At 42.8% G+C, this 24148-nt stretch overlaps 1 protein-coding gene across 5 annotated transcripts in view; it reads left to right on the top strand.

Moving 5' to 3' along the window:
* Window positions 1-24148, top strand: part of DIP2C (disco interacting protein 2 homolog C) — a 2321522-nt gene that overhangs the window by 937140 nt on the left and 1360234 nt on the right. For all 5 annotated transcript variants that reach the window (XM_069647998.1, XM_069647999.1, XM_069647996.1 and 2 more), the window contains one exon: window positions 15077-15187. In XM_069647998.1, the coding sequence (XP_069504099.1) occupies window positions 15077-15187 (111 nt within the window). The remainder of the gene's footprint in view (window positions 1-15076; window positions 15188-24148) is intronic.

The following is a 24148-nucleotide window of genomic DNA, read 5'->3' as shown; positions in this document are numbered from 1 at the left end:
ATCACAAGCACAGAAAGTACCTGAGGTTCGCGATTGGCAATTCTCACTATCAGTTTCGAGTTCTGCCATTCGGGTTGACCTCTGCCCCAAGAGTTTTCACCAAGTTGATGGCGGTGGTGACAGCGAGTCTCAGAAGAGGGGGGATTTATGTCTACCCCTATCCGGACGATTGGATGATCAGAGCACGTTCTCCAGAACAAGCCCTGGATCACCTGTTCAAAACCTGTCACTTCCTTCACTTCACAAACTAGGTTTTTCTCTGAATTTAAAAAAGTCAAACATGATACCATCACAAAAGCTCCAATTTATAGGAGCAGTCCTGGATACCTGTTCGGGCAAAGCCTCGCCTCCCGAAGAGAGAGCTCACCACATTCTGCAGATGGTGACAGAGTTTCAGAATGCCCAGCATCTTCCGGCCTTCGATTTTCTCATGTTGCTCGGTCTGATGGCATCCTGCATTTTCCTGGTGCCAGAAGCCAGATTGAGAGTGAGGTCTCTTCAATGGGCTCTCAGAACTCAATGGTCCCAGTTCTCAGGGGAAATGTCAGATCTACTGCAAGTCCCAGCCCAAGTAGCACAGGATCTTCAATGGTGGGCTTGCAGACATCGTATCCTCAGAGGGGAATCTTTTTGGCAACCATGGCCGGAGATACAGTAGTGACGGACGCCTCACTCAGGGGGTGGGGAGCCCACATCAACGATCTGACAATCAGCGGACGTTGGTCTCCATGGGAGTCCAAACTACATGTCAATCTTCTGGAGTTGATGGAAATCAGACTAGCGCTGAAGGCCTTCCTGCCCTCTGTACGTGGAAAGAATGTTCTGATAATGACGGACAACACAGGTGCCATGAACTACCTCAACAAGAGAGGAGGAGTAGGGTCACTACCGTTGTGCAGAGAGGCGATGCAACTCTGGTTCTGGGCAATACGAGACGGGATCTCTCTATCGGCAATTCATCTAGCCGGAGAGCGAAACACAACAGCGGACGCTCTGAGCAGGCAGAGCACAGTCTCTCACGAGTGGGAGATAGCTCAGGAAGTCATTCAAGACATCTTCGCCCTTTGGGGAACCCCTCAAGTGATCTGTTCGCGACCGGGGTCAACCGGAAGTGCGAACTGTACTGCTCAAGGGAATGTCCCCCGAGAGGAGCTCCGAGGGATGCGTTCGTGGTGGAATGGGAGTTCCCACTACTGTACGCGTTTCCTCCAATCCCTGTGATCCCTCAAGTAATCAGGAGGTTGAGAAAGTTCAGGAAGACTATGATCCTAATTGCTCCGTATTGGGCCAGGAGAAGGTGGTACCCGGACCTTCTCGACATGTCCATCTGCCCTCCAATACGTCTTCCAAGAAGAGAGGATCTTCTCTCGCGACAGGAAGGTCATGTTCTCCATCCAGAGGTCAACACACTCAACCTTCACGCATGGCTTCTGAAAGGCTGAGATACAAGGATTGGGACCTTCCGGATGACGTGATGGAGATTTTGCTTTCGGCCAGAAGGCCAGCAACTAAGTCTCTGTATTGGTGTTGTTGGAACAAGTTCAGTAGCTGGTGCAGAGAAAAGAATGTGGACCCTTTTCAGTGTAATATCCCCACAATTTTATCTTTTCTGTTACATTTGGCCAATCTGGGGCTTCAGGTTGGGACAATAAAGGGATATTTAGCAGCGCTATCCATCTTTAAGCGCTCTTCTGAAGAAGAATCTTACTTTAAAATACCTTTGATAATTCAATTCCTAAAAGGTTTAAATAATGTTTTTCCCCCAATACCTTTCTAGATTCCAGTGTGGGATCTAAATCTAGTTTTAAAATTTCTCACATGTATTCCATTTGAGCACTTACATTCTTGCCCTTTAAGGCTCCTTACGTTAAAAACAATTCTTCTTGTAGCGTTGACATCAGCCCGCAGGGTAAGTGAGTTGCAGGCGCTTTCGAGCAGACCTCCTCACACCATCTTTTATAAGGACAAAGTTCTTAGGGTTAAACCTTCTTTTCTGCCAAAAATTGTTTCGGATTTTCATCTGTCACAAAAAGATAACTTTGCCTACATTTTACCCTCCTCCTCATGCAAGCAAGGAAGAGGAAAGACTTCATAGACTAGATCCCAGGAGAGCTCTTAGTTTTTACATCTCAAGATTTGCAAAGATTCGCCAGTGTGATCAACTTTTCGTGGGATACACTGGACGACTTTATCCAGATGGATAATTTTAGCCATAACAGAATGTTATGGATTGGCAGGAAAAGAACCGCCTGATGGACTAAGAGCTCATTCGACCAGGGTCATGGCAACCTCTACAGCATTAAAAAGGGGTGTCCCTGTGCAAGATATTTGTGCAGCAGCCACATGGTCATCTATGCACACCTTTATAAAACATTATGCATTGGACTCGACTTCTTCTCAAGGGGGTCTGTTGCCAAAATCTGTACTACATTCTGTACATGATTAGAAAAGGATACTGTACTCCCACCTCTGAGACAAAACTGCTTTGGGAGGCTATGTATGATGAGGAATACGTGGGAGGACACAATCCATTCGAAGAACAAATTACTTACCAACTGTAACGTTCTTTCGGTTGGATGTTCCTCCCACGTATTCCTCATCAACCCTCCCATCCTAACCCCACAGTACAGTTTACGTGCATTACACTCTAAACTCTTTTAGGGCTTGCATCAAAAGAGGCATACCTAAAACGAAGTAAGATCCATGGACTATATTATACGAAAAAACAGAACTGAGGCCAACGGGCGCGCTCGAGGCTTTTATACGAGGGATGACGTCGATACTCGACAGATGCCGCCAAGGGACATCGACGCCGCGGCCTCGAATGGAGCGCCCTCTGCTGAACAAGAGAAAAATCTTTCCGAGGCGAAACCTAAAGGTAAGGATATATCTAAGATGAGGAATACGTGGGAGGAACATCCAATTGAAAGAACGTTACAGTTGGTAAGTAACTTGTTCTTCTCACCTTAAGCTGTGTCTTGAAAATCCAAAACCTTTGAATTTTCCTGAAGTTCCTAGTTATTAAGGCCATCTGTGGCAATTCGAGGGTCTCTTCAGTAAATGTGATCCTTTCCTCAAAGTCTTCTGCTACTCAGGGTCTGTGAAAATATGTGAGTTGCTCTCTACCGGGCCGGGAATATCATAGTCTATTTCAGAGCTGTATGTCGTATTTATTTGTTCTACAGAAAATGCTTGCAGGCACCTTGGACAGCTGGGATAACCTCTGGCAATATTGACAAGGTGGGGGCCTAGTTGCTCAATCCACCTTCTTGTCTAGTGGGCACAAGCAAAGAAGCTGTGTCCCTGCTGTTCAGCAGCCTGAATATGATCAGCACAGTGGCACTTCCTAAGGTGATCCGTTTGTGCATGTTTTATAATGAATTCTGGAGCAGACATGGTTTTCACGGAGGCACCGTTAGCAATGGTGCCGGTGCTTCTGTGTCCCCATTCCCACAGAGTCCTATGGGACTTCGTGGGAATGGGGACTTACAGTTTCCGCCACCTGACATCCCGGACCGCCATGACTGTCCCGGTGGCACCGGGATATCAGGCAGCGGAAAAAACAGTGTTACGAGGTCGGCGGCAGCCGGCGTTCTAGCACCAACCTCGTAATGAGGCCCATAGTCTATCTTTTGTCCAATCATGCCCACACTTGAATAAAGGGCAGTGAAGGCTTCAGTGCTTCCTGTCTCATAAGAAAGATGGGTGGGACAAGCTCCAGTGCCTATCTCCTCAAGTGCAGCAGAGTTGGACTGCATAGATGTCTTGTTCACAACTGCCCATTTAGCATGTTTTTTGCTCCAAGCAGATGGAGTACTACATAACCAGTACATCTGTGCAGTCATATAGAGTTTTTTTTCCCAAAGTCCACCTTACTTCTGGCAGCAACACGTGTTTTGGGATGCACAACAGCAGAGCTTTACTGTGGTCATTTTCAACACTGTCTGCATAACAAGACTGCATACACTCATATGACCCCTTACCCCAGAATGCTCTACCTCCAAATATCAGAGATAAACGATCCTACACTATCTTCAAGAAACTGGTGAAAACTTGGCCCTTCAATAAATGCGAGTAATGACCCTTTTCACCTATACAGCCACCAAGGTACTAAATAACTGTTACCATAGTCACTCTGCTGGCTTCGCTGTTGTAATCATGCTTCCGCTGTACAAATGTCGTGATACCTTGGGGTTTGGGTGTTACATACATTTTAATCAGCTGTCCTTCTAAAAAATGTCTCTTGCCTCAAACTTCACATGTTTCACAAGGAGAGTCTGAGAGCATAAATGTGAAGAAGTGCATAAGGCATACTTTGGAGCTGAACTGCTGCCTGTGAAGATCTGGAAAAGGGTTGATGTTAGACTTGCACACAGCGAGAACCAGAGACTGTTATGCTATGTTATGTTACTTGGCATTTATATAGCGCTCTATATATCGTTGGTGTGACCTCAAAGCGCTGGTAGGTCGAACGCCCTCGGGAACCCTAGTTCTGGTCATTAGAGAGAGAGATAGTGTGCTAGGGTGCGTGGGTGCACCAGATGTGTGCAGCTGATGTAATTGCTGGATGGTAGCTGCATCCAAGTGTTAGGTGTGGTGCTGACGATATCAGTTGGATGTGTGCAGTCTGGTGGGTGGACACCCAGACTGGGCTCTGGCTGTCTTAGGCCTGAAAAGACGCATATGTGAGCAACTAGGCCGGAATTTGCTCAGCTAGCTGCGTTCTATTAGGGTGATGATGTGTTCATGGGGTCGTATTTGTATGTGAACAGCTAGGCCAAATTAATCAGGGGTATAGCTGTGTTCTAGTTGAATGATAGTGTATAGTAGAGAGTAAGCATAGTGATATGATGGTTATCTCTCTGCGGCACAGATTCCTCTTGATATCACAGTAGGCACAGCCTTGTCACTTAGGCCAAGAACCATTTGACTCTTGATGAGCGGACCTGTCACCAAGTCTTTCATTGGGCCACCCGGGTGGCCTGGGCGGGTGGATCAACCACTGGATTACTAGGGACCTGGAATTTATGTCACATGCCAAGTTACCATGCTCACCTCTTGCTGGGCCTGGTCTCCAGGTTATACCAAATTGGAGCAGACAGCCCATCATCCTCCCATGCTCCAATGCTTCCTTCTCTGTGTGAGTGGTGTTTTTTCCTGTATGTGGTGAAAAAATAGTTTGAGGTTTAGAGTGGTCTTTCTTAATCGAACTATCACGCCCCTGCAGCACGTGAGTGCATATAGGGGCTGACTGGCGCGGTAGACCCGGAAGAGTTGGGAGAGTCCAAGTTGAATTTTTTGTGTGTGTTGGTGTTTGTTTGTGTGTGCGGTTTGGGGGAAAAGGGTAATGTTTTTGAAGGGGGAGAGGGGTAAATGTCACTCTGTGTTTGTGCATCTATGTATGAGGCAGGAGATTAAGGGGGAATGCTCTTGGGGGAGACCGGGGGTGGGGAGGCTGAGGCAAGTGGGGTTTGGGGACTTCTAAGACATCTTTCCAGCGTGGGAGGGGCGGGGGCAGTGGGCGGGCAGGGGAACGGCTTTCCTGCAAGGTTGGGAGGGGGGGGGTTGACACATAAATGTTGTATTACCAGTTTTTGAGGGTTTGCCCAAAATCGGCCGAAATAAATCGCTGTTTGGTATGCAGTCTTCAAAAAGTGAAAATATCACATTGGGCCTCATTACGAGTCCGGCGGTAGCCGCGCCGGAAAAACCAGCAGGCTGCCGCCGGACCCGAAATACCATTCCGCCTCCGTGATTGCCGGAATTACTGGGGAATTACAATCCTGGCGACCGGTAATTCCAGAGGCGGAATTCCGTAAATCCCCATTCCCATGGAGTCACATAGGACTCCATGGGGATGAGGACAATGGAAACACTGGTTCCATCTATGACGGAGTCGGTGTTTCCATTTCCGCCTGCAGGCGGGTGGCGTTACTCCCGCCAGGTCAGACCCGGCGGGAGTGACACCTCCCGCCTGCAGAACTAGGAATGAGCCGATCCGGAAACAACGGTGGCGGCGGATTTACCGCCACCGTTGTTTCCGGACCGGCAGGGTCATAATGAGGCCCATCGAAACTTTTTTTAATGTGTGCTGTCAACTGTTTTTATTTTGTTAATACATGACCGACATCTCCGCATACCTACCTGTTTAACCTTCCTGCTTCCCCTAAACCTTTTCCTGCCGGTTTGGATTTTCTTTTGTCATGTGTGCTTTGAATCGACACATCATTGAAAGACACTTATAAAAGGAAAGACCTTTGAGCTTAAACTGATGGAAAGAAATGTATTGACTCTAATTCATGTGCCATACCCTGTAGTCTTTCATTTATTTTAAGCATAGCGGTCGGACACCCTCTGCTATGCTTCTTTTGACTTTCCTCCCTCTTTCCTCGAAACAATGCACATCCTGCCTGTCCTGTCTTTCTTTTAGTGTAAATAAATTAGTTCAATCCTCCTGCCGCATCCTGTTGCAAGCATTTGACCACCTTCCTCGAGGTTTCTGGTTGTATCTTTCTTTCAAACTTTTTGTGATATGGTGTTTTATCCACTAGTTGCAGATTCCAACTTTAGCTGCTCTGTCTGTGGAGTCACACTTTATTTGAGTGTGTGTGATTTAGATGTAGATTATACATCAATAAAAACATACATACACTGCTAAAGTCCACTCCTGAGACTTCAGATAACCTAATCTATAATCCAAATTGCATTTCTTCAGGGTACTCGTAGTAGGTGCACATGATAAGTTACACAGCAAGTAAAATTCTCGGTGGAAGGGCAATTCCAAATATATAATGGCATCCTGTTCCACGAACGACATCAAGCACCTTTATAGACTTTCCTCCTAGGTGCGATCTCTGAAATGTACCCACAGAGAGTTACTTCAAAGGCGTAGATCTAAATTGTTCGCTTTGGTCCAGGGGAAATCACTGATATTTGACAAGTAGTTTGGAGCAAAGCATTGTAGAATTTTCCAAATTTGGAGAATAACTCTTGCTTGAATTTGATCCTCAGTCACCATCCAGCCCTTTGAGTCTTGAGCTAAAGAGACATGGCCATGCTCCCCTAGCGACAGAGTCATGCAAATTGCTCTATTTTGGACTGCTTGGAGTTTGTTTAAGCCTTTTTTGGTAATTCTCAAATAAAGTGACATGCCATATTGAATTGTTGGGACCAAAGTTTTGCAGTTCTTCTTTTCTAGCAGATGATTACATCTGCTGAGATTGTACATACAAATGTACCCTGTATAAATGCCATGCATGACTTTTAGGTTTGTGATTGGTAGGACGTGTGCCTTCTGAATATCAACTTTGCTACGTATGCTTTATAAACGCCTATTATGATTTTAGCAGAAAAGTTGTAGGCAATTTATTTCTGTATCTGGTGAACATTTTTTTTTAAAACGTACGTTTCATGCACCACCGAGGTTGGAGAAGGAGATGCTGTTTAAAAAGCTGCACGAGTGGTGTGGAACATGTGGCTTAGGTTCAGTTCGTAACCACAAAGAGGAGTTATAGGGCGGTTCCCTCCTGTTTATGCCAATCGTTTATAACACTCAAAACAACAGAAGGTAAAGTTATTGTAAGTTATTCCTGTAGCTAGATCCCTAGCCAACAAATAAATCTCCCTATCTGTGAATAATCTCAGGCCATTAAGTAGGGTCCCTAGTTAGTGCTGTTGGGCCGACTACAAAAGGTGTCGAGATCTTCTCCCTGTACTCTCTAAAAACACTTTCCTGGTGTCTAGTATGTGCACACAGGTTGGAGGTCGATTCTTGAATTTTAATATGTCGCCCCCAATTTGTGTGTCTTATCGTTAAAAAACGAGTGCTAATCCCAGAGTATCTGGTTGAATGGCCAGATAACAATGGGGAAAGAATTTTCGTTAAAAGCTGTGTGGAAAGTGAAGATATTAATTCTTCATAACTCCCAAAGGTTCAGATTTGAACCGCAAATTGTGTGGATAACAAATTAAGTTTCCTTGAAACAATCCCTTTGTTTTCCTTTAGAAAGGGAGTGTGGGTCTGGGTTACCCTCCAGGCCTATTGTATGGTCAACCGGTTTCAGCGGGATTCTTGAGTTGCCGCTTTCTTCAGGACGAATACTTCCAGTTGAGGTATCCTAAACAGTGTCTTCAACACTGTTAGATGGTAGAGGGTGTCCAAGGTTTGATAGGGTAATTACTTCCTGGTCCTGTATGGACAACAAAACAAGAAAAATTGGGGACTATAATCAGTCTCATGTACCAACAGTTTCTACTTTAAAAAGAGAGAATTCTAAGGTACTTCTATCAGTACCACCTCTATATGGGGAATCATACCTCTGTGTTGTAATTCAAGGGTAGCGGCTTGATTTTTCGGTGGTGTCCAATTTATAGCCAAAATGCTAGCAAGGTAGGTCTTATTTCGTCCTTTCTTCTGGATATTATCCCTGTGATTTAAAAGAAAAGGTGTTTGTAAGAGCCTGCTGTCATCTATATTGCATCTATACAAATATTTTTCATGGGTCCATCGCCCTTTAAGAGTGAGGTAGGCTTTTGTTTAAGTAGTTGTTATCCTTAATTGTTTTAATTATTTTCAAATTGGGTTTTAGCAATGACCTCTGCTCTTATGTCAGAGATTAGAGGTCCTGCAAAGATGCCATTTCCCAAGTCTGGCTTTTCTGCATTGGTGTTGGCGCATCTTACCTCCGTTCGTCGGTTTGTTCCTTCCCGGATCGAATCGTATCCACTACTGCGTTGCCCTGTGTCTGTTATTCTTTTATGGTCATGTGCACGGTCACGCGGCCGAGATATCCGCTCACGTGATCACGTGCACGTGGGATATCCGATCACGTGATCATGTGCACGCAATCGCGTCCAGTGCGTGAGATCGAATAGACATGCCCGATGCGAAGCCGTCACTCTTAGCGGGGACGTAATCACATCGGGAACGCGGGATCGGTTCACCATCGTGTATGCTTTGACGCCGTATCTCCAAAAGGGGGTCATATGGATCATGTCGTCCTCTGTTTCTCCTATAAAGAAGGAACATGACCGTTGTAGATATCTATCACACTTTATTTGTCTCTAAGTGCAACACCTGTAAAAGTTTTTGCATTAAGGACACAAGTTAGCACAAAAACATTGCGGGAACTTGTCAAAGACTTATTATTCGTAGTTGAGGCTTAGGTGCAAAGTGGGGACCATGATCGCTAAAGGCGAGTTCTCTATTAATCGCCTGGCCTATGGGCTTATAGACTGCTAGGTCTCTGAAATTCATTGTGGCCATAAAGTCTCCATTTGATGTCTCTAAAGGAGATGGGACTTGGCAGAAGAGCGGCAGGGCCTTGTGAGGTATGGTCCCATAGATGATGGTGATGCATATGATATTCTAGGCAATAATCTGTGCCATGTAAAGAGTCATAGTTGGCTAACCCTGTTCATCCAAGGGTCGCCAGAGCCTGCCAGCAGATCTCATCATTGAGGCCAATCAAGTGGCTGCGTGTTCTGTATATCCACTGTTGTTCTCTTTTTAATAGGAGTGCTGTGATGTTACCACCTCTTGTCGGTGCTTTTACTTTTTCTATTATGGTCCACATAATATCATCTGCGGTGTGATGGTTTTCAATGAAATGCTCCACTAGGGGAGCCGTCCTTTTTCGTGTCCTAATGTTGGAACGATGTTCTCCTATTCGTAGTTTTATTGTCCGAGTCGTCATCCCAATATATTTCTTGTTGCAGGGACATTGTATCAGGTACACAACATTCGTAGAGTTGCAGTTAGTCAGAGTTCTTTGTTCCCAGGGATATTTCCAGCCTACGTCTATGACCGTAGTACGTTTTGTATATTTGCAAATGGTACAAGTTCCACATGGTGTGTGGCCCTGAGCTTTGGGTGTATCCCATAGTGTGTTTGTATCCGTAGCAGGCAATGGTTCTTTGTAAGTGTGCACTAAAGAGTCTCTTAAGTTTTTTCTCCTCCTTATGGCGAACAGTGGTTCCGGCAATTGTTTCTCATCCACATTGAGTATGTGCCATGCTTTTCGGATTTCCTTTTTCAGGCGGTTGATTATAGGGGAATGGCTGAACACTGCAGTGATGGTCGTGTCATTCCTTGATCTTTTCCCATGTTGGTTAAGAGTTGTTTCTCTTTGTATATTCCTTGCTCGTTTTCTTGCCTGTTTGACAATCCTATACGGATAATTCCTCTCTAGTAGGTTGTTCGAGAGCCTGGTTGCTTGGATGTCATATTCGGCTCCAGAGGTACAATTCCTCCTAAATCGGAGGAACTGCCCGAAGGGTAGGTTTTCTTTCAAAGATCTCTGATGGAAACTGTTATAATCCAGCAGGGAATTTCTATCTGTTGGTTTTTGAAAAACCGTTGTTTCCAGTATGTTGCCTCTCCTGGTGATCAACAAGTCGAGAAACGTTGCATTCGTTTTACTTGCCTCATGGGTGAATTTGAGAAAGGGATTCAGTCCGTTGAGCCATTCCATGAAATTATTTACAGTTATTTCGTCCCCATTGAACAATAGGAAAACATCATCGATGTATCGTCGCCAGCTGATTATATTGGCGGAAAAAGGATTGGTTTCCGTATAAATGTGGGTTTCTTCAAAATTGGCCACATACAGGTTAGCCAAAGTTGGGGCGAATGTCGCTCCCATGGCAGTTCCTGCTATCTGTTCATAGAAGTTATCTCCGATAATGAAAAAGTTTTTTGTTAAAGCTATTTCCGCCAGTTGCATGATTAGCGCAATAGGCATGTCAAGAGGTTTAGCTCGTAGTATGCTTTCAATGACCCTTAGTGTTTCTTCTTGTGGGATTTTGGAATATAATGACTCAATGTCCATAGTTATCATGTAGGTGTCTTCATTGTTTAGGACAAGATTGTTTAAGTATGCTAGAATGGCCGTGGTATCCTTCACATAAGAGCGCATTTTGCTGACCTCTTCTTTTAGAAAGAAGTCAGCAAATTGTGAGAGGGGTTCTAAGATTGAACCAATCCCTGACACGATAGGGCGACCAGGAGTTGGGAGGACGCCTTTGTGTATTTTTGGTAGTGCGTAAAAGGCCGGGCATCTCGGAAATTTAGGCGCTAGGAAGGCTGCTTCTTTGCTGCTTATGTGTCCCTCTGCTTCAGCCTCTTCAATGATCGGATTAATGAGGCTCCTGAGTCTGTTAGTCGGATCACTGCCAAGTCTTCTATACGTAGTTCGGTCATTTATTAATGTATTCACCATCCTGTCATAGTCAGTTCTATCCATGATAACAATCGCACCCCCCTTAAAGGGCGATGGACCCATGAAAAATATTTGTATAGATGCAATATAGATGACAGCAGGCTCTTACAAACACCTTTTCTTTCAAATCACATGGATAATATCCAGAAGAAAGGACGAAATAAGACCTACCTTGCTAGCATTTTGGCTATAAATTGGACACCACCGAAAAATCAAGCCGCTACCCTTGAATTACAACACAGAGGTATGATTCCCCATATAGAGGTGGTACTGATAGAAGTACCTTAGAATTCTCTCTTTTTAAAGTAGAAACTGTTGGTACATGAGACTGATTATAGTCCCCAATTTTTCTTGTTTTGTTGTCCATACAGGACCAGGAAGTAATTACCCTATCAAACCTTGGACACCCTCTACCATCTAACAGTGTTGAAGACACTGTTTAGGATACCTCAACTGGAAGTATTCGTCCTGAAGAAAGCGGCAACTCAAGAATCCCGCTGAAACCGGTTGACCATACAATAGGCCTGGAGGGTAACCCAGACCCACACTCCCTTTCTAAAGGAAAACAAAGGGATTGTTTCAAGGAAACTTAATTTGTTATCCACACAATTTGCGGTTCAAATCTGAACCTTTGGGAGTTATGAAGAATTAATATCTTCACTTTCCACACAGCTTTTAACGAAAATTCTTTCCCCATTGTTATCTGGCCATTCAACCAGATACTCTGGGATTAGCACTCGTTGTTTTTTAACGATAAGACACACAAATTGGGGGCGACATATTAAAATTCAAGAATCGACCTCCAACCTGTGTGCACATACTAGACACCAGGAAAGTGTTTTTAGAGAGTACAGGGAGAAGATCTCGACACCTTTTGTAGTCGGCCCAACAGCACTAACTAGGGACCCTACTTAATGGCCTGAGATTATTCACAGATAGGGAGATTTATTTGTTGGCTAGGGATCTAGCTACAGGAATAACTTACAATAACTTTACCTTCTGTTGTTTTAGGTTCAGTTCGGTCAAGTGCAAAGTAGTGAATTTGGAACATGGACACCCTGAGTGTCACATATGGTTTTAATAATTCACAGAAACTGGGAGACAGTTCAAAGGTTTTAATTTTTCTGAAACCATTTAAGGTATGTGGATTGTTTAGTCTGAGTATGAGCAGATTGTTCAATGTATGGATTGTTAAATATTTCGCACCAGGCTAAAAAAAATGTGAAGGATACACTATTGGGCATCACTCAAACCTCCCTAGACCAGGTGACCCTAAATCACATGTTCCCTACCAGTGATCAGTGACACCTACTATCTAATACTAGCTTTAAGGGCCTAAACGCAAATACCTTATTACTCCTACGTCCCGTCCCCTTTCCTCCATACTTATGGGACATTCCTCTGTCCTGTGGGACAGGACCGGAGCACTTTGTAATAGCATCAAAAATTTGCACAAATGTTGTCCTTCCTCTCTTTTTACGCGGGGTACCGCAAGCAGCCGTAACCCCGCCCACCTTAGCTCCGCCCAGCGCATCGCTCATCAGTCCTTTTCTCCGCTCATTCGCGACTGGACGCACTTGCATCTGCGGAAGACTTTTTCTTCCAGTTTCCTCCTCTCTGGCTCTTGCTAGCGATTGTTCTTCCTGTCAGCAACGCTTCGCTAGGGTGGATCCACATCCTCTTTGTTTAGAGTGTTTGAGTCCTGACCACCGGTGGGACTCATGTATTTATTGCGATTCCCTTTCGGTCCGGGTGCTTCAACGTCGTTTAGAGCGTTGGGGGGAGGTGTTTCCGCGCACTCCCCCTACGCATTTTCAATCCTTCGACTAGAAGAAACACCCACAGAGTTCTTTACTTTTTAGGGCACCCCGGCCGAGGGACTCCTTCCCGGGGTCTTCCTGGTCTGGGAGGAGCGTCAAAAGCTCTGTTACCGGGGCTTGCCCTGAGGTGCCGTCTAGGCCTAAAAAGTGTACCAGTTTTCTCCAAGGGTCTCCGTAAGGGGCCTATTGAGACCGGATTACATTCCGAGGTCCTCCATTGGTTCCAGCACTCACTTGACTCTAATGGCCATTCTTTGCCTGTCTTGTCTCCAGGGGCTGGATTACATAGCTGAAAAGCCTCTAAGCACCTCCCCCTTTTCCAGCACGGTTTTCTTGGCATTTAGAGTTTCCCTGCTGTTTTTCTAGCATGTAGTGGGTGTAAAAGTTTGTTTTTTCTGTTGTGGTGAGTTATGTGGTTTTCTGAGGAGCTAGCTGGACACTGTTGGGTTGTTGTGAAATCTCAACGTTTTTATTACTTGACGTTTTTCTGTTTTCCCCATCGTTTGGTTCTGGGCGGGTTTTCTTGGTTACTCTGAGGTTCACACTGGGAGTTGCAGTTGCAAAAAAGAACAGAACACTGACCAGAAAAAGGGTGGTACCATTAACAACATGCATGGCACGTAGAGACTGGGGCCGTCCCTTCTGCACCTTTACCCCTGATAGGCTCATTGCTCTGTCACAAGGAGCAGTGGAGGATAGGTGGTCTGAGGTCAACATATAGTAGGAGTATTACAGCTGGCATGTACATTAGATTACCTTAATTGTGTCTACACTGGAGGGGAAAAAAGCTGCATTGGAAGCTAGTATATATGTATGATGAAGACGTTTATTTTGCAGAAGTAAATAACCACAGTTTGAGGTTCGCATATTTTTCATTTGGAAACTGAAAGGGATGCTCAAATGTACACCTGCAAATATTGTTCATGAAAAGGGTAGCAAATGCATAGAACATGCCTCTGAGATTCAATCCAAAGTCAGCCTAGACATGTAGTGAATCCTCTCCGGAATCACTCCCTGCGTAGTCTGAACCAACAGAACATGCAATTCAATTCATATTGTGCATTTCCAAAACCCGAAATTTGATTTTCTGCTGTATATAGTTGTAAGGTACACTTACCTCTGTACTGTCAACACCCATGGGATGTTACCATTATTCATCTTTGTGTTTTTTTGTGTTCATGTGTCATCACTATATTTTAAGGGCAAAATAACAATAATTTGTTAAGGTTCTTCCGTACCTTTTCCATTTTCTTTTCTTTCTTTTCACGTCATGTGTTCTCCATAACTGTTTGTTCCACACACGGCTTTACAATGTGATATTGAGTGCGTTAACAGATGTTGGGAGCCCACTTACGTGATTTGCCTAGAACATGCCTCTTAGCAGAGTTAGTGGAGACAAAACAGTATATTTCTCCAGCATTGGGATCTTTCATGGATTCACATGCTTAGAGTATTCCCCGTCGTCAGGCTGGGAACCCTCCCTGACGACGGGGAATATTCTAAGCATGTAAATCCATGAAAGATACCAATGCTGGAGAAATGGAGTTACAGGTAAGAAACTATTCCCTTAGAAATAACTCAGACAAAAACCTGGGATCAATAGAATTGACAAAGCCAATGTAAATCTTGAGACCAAGTGTGGTTTGTGAGTAAAGTCCAAACAGACTAGATTGACTTTATCTGTCAAATGATACGTTGGTGAACCTACCAGTGGCAGTTTCAAAGGCACCAAACACATGGAGAGTGCTAATGTTTCCATCAGAATGTGTATAGCATGTCAGAAATCTCTGAAAACCGTGGTGTAGTGACAAAGATCAAGAAATGGGTCGAGAAATAACATGTTAGTCAAATAACATTTTCTTGCCCTATCCCATTTTGATAGAGAGTAAACATCCGAATGTAGGAAGGAATATAGTAAGGTACATATTTTCTATTGCAGGAAGTAAAAACGCACTGTCTTTTTTTGTGCCGTAAACTGAAAAATACTTTTAAAAGAAAAAAATACCATTTTTAAAATCTATGCTTTCGCAAACACAGGGCTCGATCCCTCCATGCCGCAAGAACGACGTACTCCTGTTACCCCCTCCTCCTCCTCCAGATACCACCGTCGCAGGTCCTCGGGGTCAAGAGATGAACGGTATAGATCAGGTATGTTGCACTTTAGAATTGTGGGGAGAGTGCATTGGGCGGTGTTGTAGATTACTGCTGTATGACAAAAGTATATGCTTATGTTTGATTATGTACAGATTTCATTTAGTTGTTGAAGTATGGTCAAGCAAAAGATATGTTAATATTGTAGTTTCTCTGAGGCACAGCAGGAGTATTAAAGCCTCTAAAATAAAGTGTATTTTTAATGTTCAAATGGCACAATTTGTATTTATCTTTATTGGATTTAACAGTGAATTCCAGATCAGGGATCCTTTCAAAGTAGACTTTCAGCATTCAGTACATCGTAGGTGCCTTAAGGATTCTTGTCAGATTCTTTTCAGATGTTCATAGAAGATTTGGCTCTTTCAGGTGTCTGGCGGCCCTTTCACATTATACATTATTGGCAAGTGTCATAGTTCTAAAGGTAGCTTTTGCCTCAATGAGGCAGATGGCCTAGGATAGACGTGATAAAACAGACTTGATTCTCCTACCACTTACTGGGGATTACGTTGAAGATCTGGCTTTGGTGAACAGAGTCTATAGCATCGTTCAAGCATGGATGGCCAACCATGGCCTTTGCTTGAATGATGACAAAACAGAGCTCATCATCCTGGGTACGGCGGCCCGCATCTCCAAACTCAACCATAACTACTCATCCTTCATCATCGATGGCAACACTATAAAGGTCGCCAGAGAAGTAAAAACCCTAGGTTTTTACCTTGATGCGACACTATCGTTAACCAAACAGGTGAACTCACTAGCCTCATCCACTGCCTATACTTGCAAACTAATAAGAGCTGGGAAACAATTCCTATCAGATGACAGCTGTCTTATCCTAGCGAGAGCCCTCATCTTATCAAAATTAGACTATTGCAACGCCCTGTACATAGGGACAACCAAAAAAATCATCAATAGAATCCAAGTGCTCCAAAACAATGCACTTAGAGCAGCCCTAAGTATCCCTAGAAGAGTACATTTCTCAGAAATAAGACGCAAACACAGATGGCTCTCCACCCAAGAAAAAATTAACCTCAAATCTGTTTCCCTTATCCACAAATGCTTAAAAAACAAAGCCCCCCGCTACCTCTCAGAACGCTTCAACAGAAAAAATCCCACTAGACTTACAAGGACAGTCAGCCCTAACTGCCTCGTAGTGCCTAGATTTAAACTAGCCACTATTGGAGGATCCAGCTTCCCAGTTAAGGCAGCGCAATTATGGAACGCCCTACCTCATGCACTTAGATCTGACCAAACGTTCAACAGCTTCAGAAAGAACACCATAAAATGGCTCACTGAGAATGCAATATAAATGACACTCTACCCCTCTCACCTCCACTTGTACTTCACCTGACACGCAACGACCCACTATATTGCTCGCTCGCCACTGACTTGCTATACTGTTCGTTTGCCATGGACTTGATTGACTGTTTTTATCTGCACCTGCATTTGCACTACCTGGCAGAGTCACGAAATGTCCACTCTGCCTGCTCTATAACCTGTAACTTGTAACGTCTATGACCAAGCTGTAAATTTCCTTGTTCTCTTGCGCCCTGCTACCTCAGGGTCCGGTCGGCACAATAAATAAATAAACAAACAAACAAACAAACTTGTTTTGCCCCTATGTCTACTCTGGAACTTACGTTTGTTTTAGCAACTGTGACCCTAATATCTACTTCTTCAAGGGTGCCAGATACAGCAAGGTACACATCTGTTTTGCATGAAACCGCCATCTCCGTAAAAGGTCCCTCATTTCGGCCAGTGTCTCTCTGAGGTCTAGTAACCTATATTGACAGAGGCTTCTTGCTCTGTAAATGACCCTCTTGGGATCTTGCTATTTCTTAGCCAACTCGGCTAAGAAACAGCTGTTTCTTGGGGCCCAACTCTGGTCTGTTAGACACTTTACAGCTCAGTTCTGGATGTGGTCTCTGCCTTCAGTTTCAATCTGACCTGTTTGTTGAGAGATTTCCTATTTTCTGCCACTTTGGGCGATGGCACCCACTCCGCTCATATGGTAATATTAACGTTTATATGAAAGCCTTTGGTGAGACTTTGTGGAAGAGGCTTTAAATGACTGTTCAAAAGCACAGCCTGAAGGGTAGATAGGTCCCTGATGCACTCTGCATATATATGTATGTCAGGTGTTGTAAAGTTGCTAAAAGTATCTTTGAAATAGCAAATTCCCAAAAAAGAACATGAAACATTTAACATTGTGTCTAGGGGCACAAGCAACCTTTTTTCATTCACTCTACAGGAGATAGATATGATCAACTGTATTGAACTTTGCCCATAGATAACATTTTACCAGCACAGCTCAGGTTTGCATGCATGTCCCATAGGCCTTGGTGCCCCTCTGTTGTGGACTCATTAATACCTTTTTATAATAAATGGAAGACTGACGGGTGTTCACACAGGGACGTCATTTCACCAAAATGCCAGGGGTAGCGGAAGTGACATAACACAACCTTTGACCCCCCCAGTGACATCACAGGAAGTGATGTCATTTGATCCCACCCCGAAGTGATATCGCGGGATGCGATGGAACACGACCTTTCACTCGTTGACAAAACAGGAAGTGCTATCGCGTAGCATTGTACACTACAAAAAATATGGTTATGATATATCTCTATAATGTGATGTACACTTCATACAAGAATGGATCGCCATATGTATTGTTAAGATCAGTGATAATAGGCCCATATAACCAGATTACTGTGAATGCAAGCACCATGACCAAATGATAATGATGTGTTGTTATATAGCACTTGCGCTTAAGCGCTTTATATATAAAGAATATGCACCCAATATCACCCACTTGTGGTGGTACTCGTTTATCGACCTCAGAAGGATGAAAGGCTGAGTTGAGGCGTTTAAGTACAGACTAAATCAGTGACTCGTCCCCTGAAGTGTGCCTGAAATAAACCTTTAATGAGTCTATCAATTATTGTATAGAATTCCAGAAAGACACATTATTTGGTATTCCTAATCTTTCTTATTTGGGGTCAGTGCTGAAAGTGTTAGACGTGTGTCACTCCTTTTCTTCTTTTTTTTAAGGGGCTTAAACAAGAAAGCCAGCCACTCCAAAACTAAAGAGCCACATGGTGCTGGCCACAGCCCATGAGCTTGCATAAAAAAAAAAGGTTTTACAAAAAAAATCTTTTTTTTTCTAGAGGTCGCAGGGGTGACCACAGAGGTCGCAGTGGCGACCCCTAAATGACGTCCCTGTGTTCACAACAATCTCCTTTAATGTCTAACTCATAACTGACTTTTCCCCGAACCCTTTCACATTCCAACATTCTACATTCCCCAGCTCATGACACGAGCATTCTCACTGTGACATATTAGCAATTGATATCACAACAATCCCCGTTAGTTATCATTTAACATCTCATGTCTCTTACCATTGTTCTATTACAATTTTAACATTACAACATATTTACATAAATGAAATTACTTAGTTTGTTGACTTCACATAAACTTAGATTTGTTCAATAAGCCGATCCCGTTTGCAGACTACTAGACGAGGTCGACTGCTTACCACTCTATCTCTGACATTATCATCACCCTCTTCACCATCATTTTTTCCAGGCCAAGGATGTAATATTACACTCCTAGTTACAGAATTTGAACCACTTTGAACATTGCTACCTTCCATATGTGGAGTCATCTTCTCATTACTCCGACTCTCCACAGAAACATTGTCCCACATTAAACTATCCCCCAGTTCATCATGACCACATTCCTTGACATCCGAATCATCACTTAGTCTTCTTGAAACATTCTCTTAAAAAATGATGCATTCCGTGTAATCTCATGACTGTCCTCATTGACAGTAGTGATCATAGGTCCCTTTATTTTCTTCACTTTCCAAATCACTGGTTTATATCTTGGGTCTAGCTTGGATTGTGCTCTCTGACGAACTAATACATTTTCACCCACTCCAATGACATTTTCCTTGGCTCTCCTTTTACGATCAGTCCAGTCTTTGATCTTCCTTCTCTTCTCGTCATCACGTTGCCTTATCTCTCCATCTTCTTCCAAAGTATAGTCACTTAATTGAAGCATTCGAGTTTGAGGCCTATAGCGGATCATCAACTCAGCCGGCGTACGCCCTGTTATTTCATTGAGAGTATTTCGATAACTCCTAAGCATTTGCGATACTGCTTGATTCATTGCCATATCACCGATCATAGCTCTTTGCCTTGCTTTCTTTAAATTAAGCATACATTTCTCAACCATTCCATTTGCCTGTGCCCACAACAGAGTCATTTTTTGATGTTTAAATACTAGGTATGCTGCAAACATTTCAAATTGATGCCCTTGAAAAGGAGGCCCATTATCTGTCTTAACTGTTTTTGGAATTCCCCATTCACTGAAAACTTCATCCAATACTCCAACCACATGATGGAACACAGTTGATACGACATATTTCACCAGCCGAAATCGTGACTATTCATCTATTATTACTAGTATGTATCCTCCTTCTTCCAAAGGACCATAGAAGTCCATGGACACTCTGTTCCACGGTGCATCAGGTAACGGCACAATTTGAAGGGGACATGTATTATTATCAGATGTAGATACTTGACATGCAAAGCACTTTTTTACAGCCTCTTCAACCATTGTGTCCATCCATGGGAACCACACATGATTCCTCAACATTTTTTTGTATTCGTTACACCTCTATGGCCTTCATGTGCCAACATCACCAACAACTTCCTTAAGCTTTTAGGCGCCACCAATCTATTGCCTCTCAAAAGCATGCCATCACCCGTTGATACTAATTCTCCACTGATCTTCGCCAATCTTTGTAATTCTTTTACATCTATTTTTTTCACTCTTGTCAAACTCTTGTCCTTTTGACATTTTCTTCCATTGACCAGTCATTGTAAATTGTATTGCTTCTTGAATTGTCGGATCATCTTTACTCTTTTCAGCAAACAATGCTCTTGATATTGTTGCTGGTTAAGCATTAGCAGATAAATACGATACATAGTTGTCCGTCTCACTCTACATCCTATCCTTATCCTCTGTTGTCAGATGTCTAGACAGATAATCACCGGGATTAGCCTCTTTACCTGGTTTGTGTATAATCCTATAATCATATTCTTGTAGGCGTATTCCCCACCTCTCTATTCGCGGTGGCATTCTTACTCTTGGATTTCCAAAAAGGGATATCAACACCCGATGATCTGTAACAAGTACAAATGGTCTTCCAATTATGAAATGATAAAATTTTTCACAGGCCCACACAGCAGCCAAACTTTTTCTCTGCTTGTGAGTATCCCTGCTCAATCTTGTTCAAAGCTCAACTGGCATACATTATAACATGCCTTTCCGGATTCCTCGGTTCAACTTGTGCCAGAATAGCTCCTAGCCCTACAGGACTGGCATCTACAATGACTTCTGTCTCCCATTCTGGATTATAATAGGCTAATTGTCTGCCATTAACGAGTTCCTTCTTTATCAACTCAAAACTAGTCATGCACTTCTCATCCCATATGAACATTGTTTCCTTTTTTTAACAACTGTCGCAAAGGGTCCGTTAATATTACAAAGTTGGGTACATAACGGGCACAATACCCTGTCATTCCCAAAAAACGACCTCACTTATGTTACATTTCTTGGTGCCTTAAGATTAAGAATTGTGTTCACTTTGCTAGAATCGCTCTTATTCCCTTTTCAGAAAATGTGTCCAAAAAACCATAGACTCTTTTTATTCACTTCACATTTGCATCCATTTAAAGTCAATCCACTATTTTGCAGAGCCTGACATACTTCCTCCAGTGCCTCATCATGTTACTTTTGAGTAATGCCATACACCAATATATCATCACTGTAATTGAATGTGTTTTTTACAGGAGAAATGACTTTTCTAATTGCTTCTTGGAATACCTCCGCTGCTGATGATATCCCGAAACTCAGCCTCTTATATCTGTATAAGGCTTCATGAGTTGCAAACGTAGTAATGTATCTCGATTCAGGATACATTTCTAGTTGATGGTACCCTTGATTTAAATCAAGCTTTGTGAACCTCGTTGCTCGATTCAGCCTGATAATCATATCCTCAATGCTAGGTCCTGGATGCCTTTCTCTTTGTATTGCCACATTCGGGATCCTCATGTCTACACATAAGCGGATACGCCCATCCGCTTTCGGAACCACCACTAGCGGCGACAGCCACAGCGTTGGACCGCTTTCTACTCTTTCAATTATGTCGTTATCAATCATTTGTTTCAGTTCCTTAGACACCTTTTCCTGGAGATGAAATCCTATTTTTCTCGGATGTTGTGGCGTTGGTCTAATCTGTGGGTCAATATGCAGATGTATTGCATCTCCTTTAAGTTTCCCCACACCCTTGAATAAATCAGGAAATTTCTCTTTGATCACATCAATGCGCACATCCTTTTTTGTTATATTATGTATATCTTGTCTTTGATGAGGAACTCCTTTTATCATCTAATTTTTGTTGTAGTTCACACTAATGATTTCTAAATCAGTAGCAGTCTTGCAACTACTGAGACATCTTCCTTCCACTGGACTGTCAATAACAAATATCTCAGAGGGCATGTGATTATTCTTGTGTATTAAATCACATATGAATTTTCCTTTTACAGACAATGGGCGGATTGCACCCCATTGAAATAGATTAGCTCTCGAGGATCTCAGTGGGTACAAATGTACTATTTCCTCATATACTTTGTTACTAATCACATTCACTGTAGCTCCAGTGTCCACTAAGAAAGGTATGTTCCGCTCACCCAATCTTATGGTTACCTTTATGGCTCTATTTTCATCTGATGTCCCATATATTAATCTTACATATTCTTTGCCATACATATCATAATCCATATCTTTATTTCCCCCTTGTATGTTCGTGTCTCCACTGTTTTCTTTGAAGGATTCTCATAAGGATCATTGTATCTTATCTGTTCTGAATTTGTTCGTCCAGCTTCTTCGATTTCTAGAGCATCCATGCTTCTGACAAACCCAGGTCGCAGATTTGATTGCCCTAACCGTAGGCTTGGTTGATTCAATCTTGATTTCACTTCATTCATCCTTTCTGCATTTGTTCTCATGTTCAGTTGTCTTTGATCTTCGTATCTTCGATTTTGTGTCGCCTGTCCACTTAACCTCAGTGCAGGTGTCCAGGGCAGTCTTTCTCGGCACATATTTTGAAAATGAATTTCTTGACCACAGCATGAACATGTGTGCCCTAAAGATGGAGATTGACCTGTGTGTGGGAACTCAAACCCACATCTATAACATTGCCTTTCGCCATAGCTTCTGCGATTAATATACCATTGAACTTCACCCGGACCTTTTTTCTGCCATTGCATGTTTTGTCTTTGGCCCATGACAGCTATGGTATCTAATCCTTTAGGGTTTTCTATGTTAGCTGCTTGGGTGTCCACTCTCATAGACTCGTGCTAACTCAAGTACTTCTTTTAGAGGAAGTGATTTTTTTTAGTAAATATTTTCTAAATTGTGATGACACACAGCCCTCAATTATTCTTAATCTGATTGCCTCATCGTCATTGAAATGTTCAAAGTCACAATATATAGCCTTGTAGGCGTAATGCAAATTGTGTAATTGTTTTGTTTGGACTTTGCGTGCATTGGTTAAAGATATATCTCTCATAATCCTGATTTAGTGGGACACTGATCCTTGCATTTATTGCTGTTATCAGTAGTAGATATGTGGTTTTTTCCTCTTGAAGTATTGTCTTGATAATATTTTTCATTTCTCTTCCTACTAAGTTCGTGAAAATATCTAATTTATTTACAGCATTTTGGTTCCCCACTGCTCTTAAAAACTCTTCAGTCATCTAGCCACTCTTGCCATCTCCATCCTTGGTTGTCTTGAGGTTCTAGACTGAAAGGTGGGGGTTTTCTTAAAAAGTTTGTTGTATCAATTGATATAACTGACACTTCTGAGGTCACTTGTGATGAGACATTTATATCTCCACTTGCATTACCCTTGTCAGAAGACATGCTCTTTCTTTTATAATCACTTTCCTTTCTTTATAGCAATTTATTTCTTTTGTGTTCCGTATGTTATCTAAGTAATTGAAAATGTATGTATTTCAATAATAAACCAGGGTGTGTAATATTATTATTTTTGTTGCTGCAGTGGCAGTTCAGAACATCCTTATTTTATTGGCATCCACAGTATTATATGGCTGTTTGATCTTAATGAGCGTGTAATGCCTTCTTTCCTGTATGTTTGCTTGTCAATGCTTTCAAATATAATTATATGCACTAATATTAGTGATACTTTTTTATTTTATGTAGATGTTGCAATTTATCTTTGTTGCGTAGAGTGTTCCAGTATATCTTATACAGTACGAAGCTCCGCAATATGAAGCTCCGGTATTACGTTGTCATAACAACTTAATATCGCTTCCTCTGCACTTTCCAAAATGGCCGATCGTCCGGTACGTTTTTGGGTGCTTTTCTCTGATGCGTGAGCAGACGAGCTCACGTCACAGTGCGGGGCGATCCGCAGCTCGCGCTCTGCTCACTCTGAGTCTCGCTCTAGGTAAGTTCACTTTGTTTATTTATAAGCCACGGCACTGTAGTGTTAGTTTCTTTTTCTATTGTAATAGCATTTATCCATATGTGTTAATGAAGCATATAGCGTGCATCCTACCATGAGTCCACTGCGCTTTGCACCTCGTAATTTCAGCCACGCATGTGTTTCTTGACTTCTTTGGTTTCACCGTTCGGATTCTTCTTCTCGACTTCCTCCGTTTCTACACTAGTTGTTTCTTTTATCCTGCTTTATCCTCGGCGCCATTGTTGTGGACTCATTAATACCTTTTTATAATAAATGGAAGACCGACGGGTGTTCACAATAATCTCCTTTAATGTCTAAGTCATAACTGACTTTTCCCCGAACCCTTTCACATTCCAACATTCTACATTCCCCAGCTCATGACACGAGCATTCTCACTGTGACAT

The sequence above is a fragment of the Ambystoma mexicanum genome, chromosome 2q (assembly GCF_040938575.1).
Source record: "Ambystoma mexicanum isolate Mex_15411 chromosome 2q, UKY_AmexF1_1, whole genome shotgun sequence".
NCBI classification, from domain to species: Eukaryota; Metazoa; Chordata; class Amphibia; order Caudata; family Ambystomatidae; genus Ambystoma; species Ambystoma mexicanum.
The sequence above is the reverse complement of the archived record's forward strand: the minus strand, read 5'-3'. Positions and strand labels throughout refer to the sequence as shown.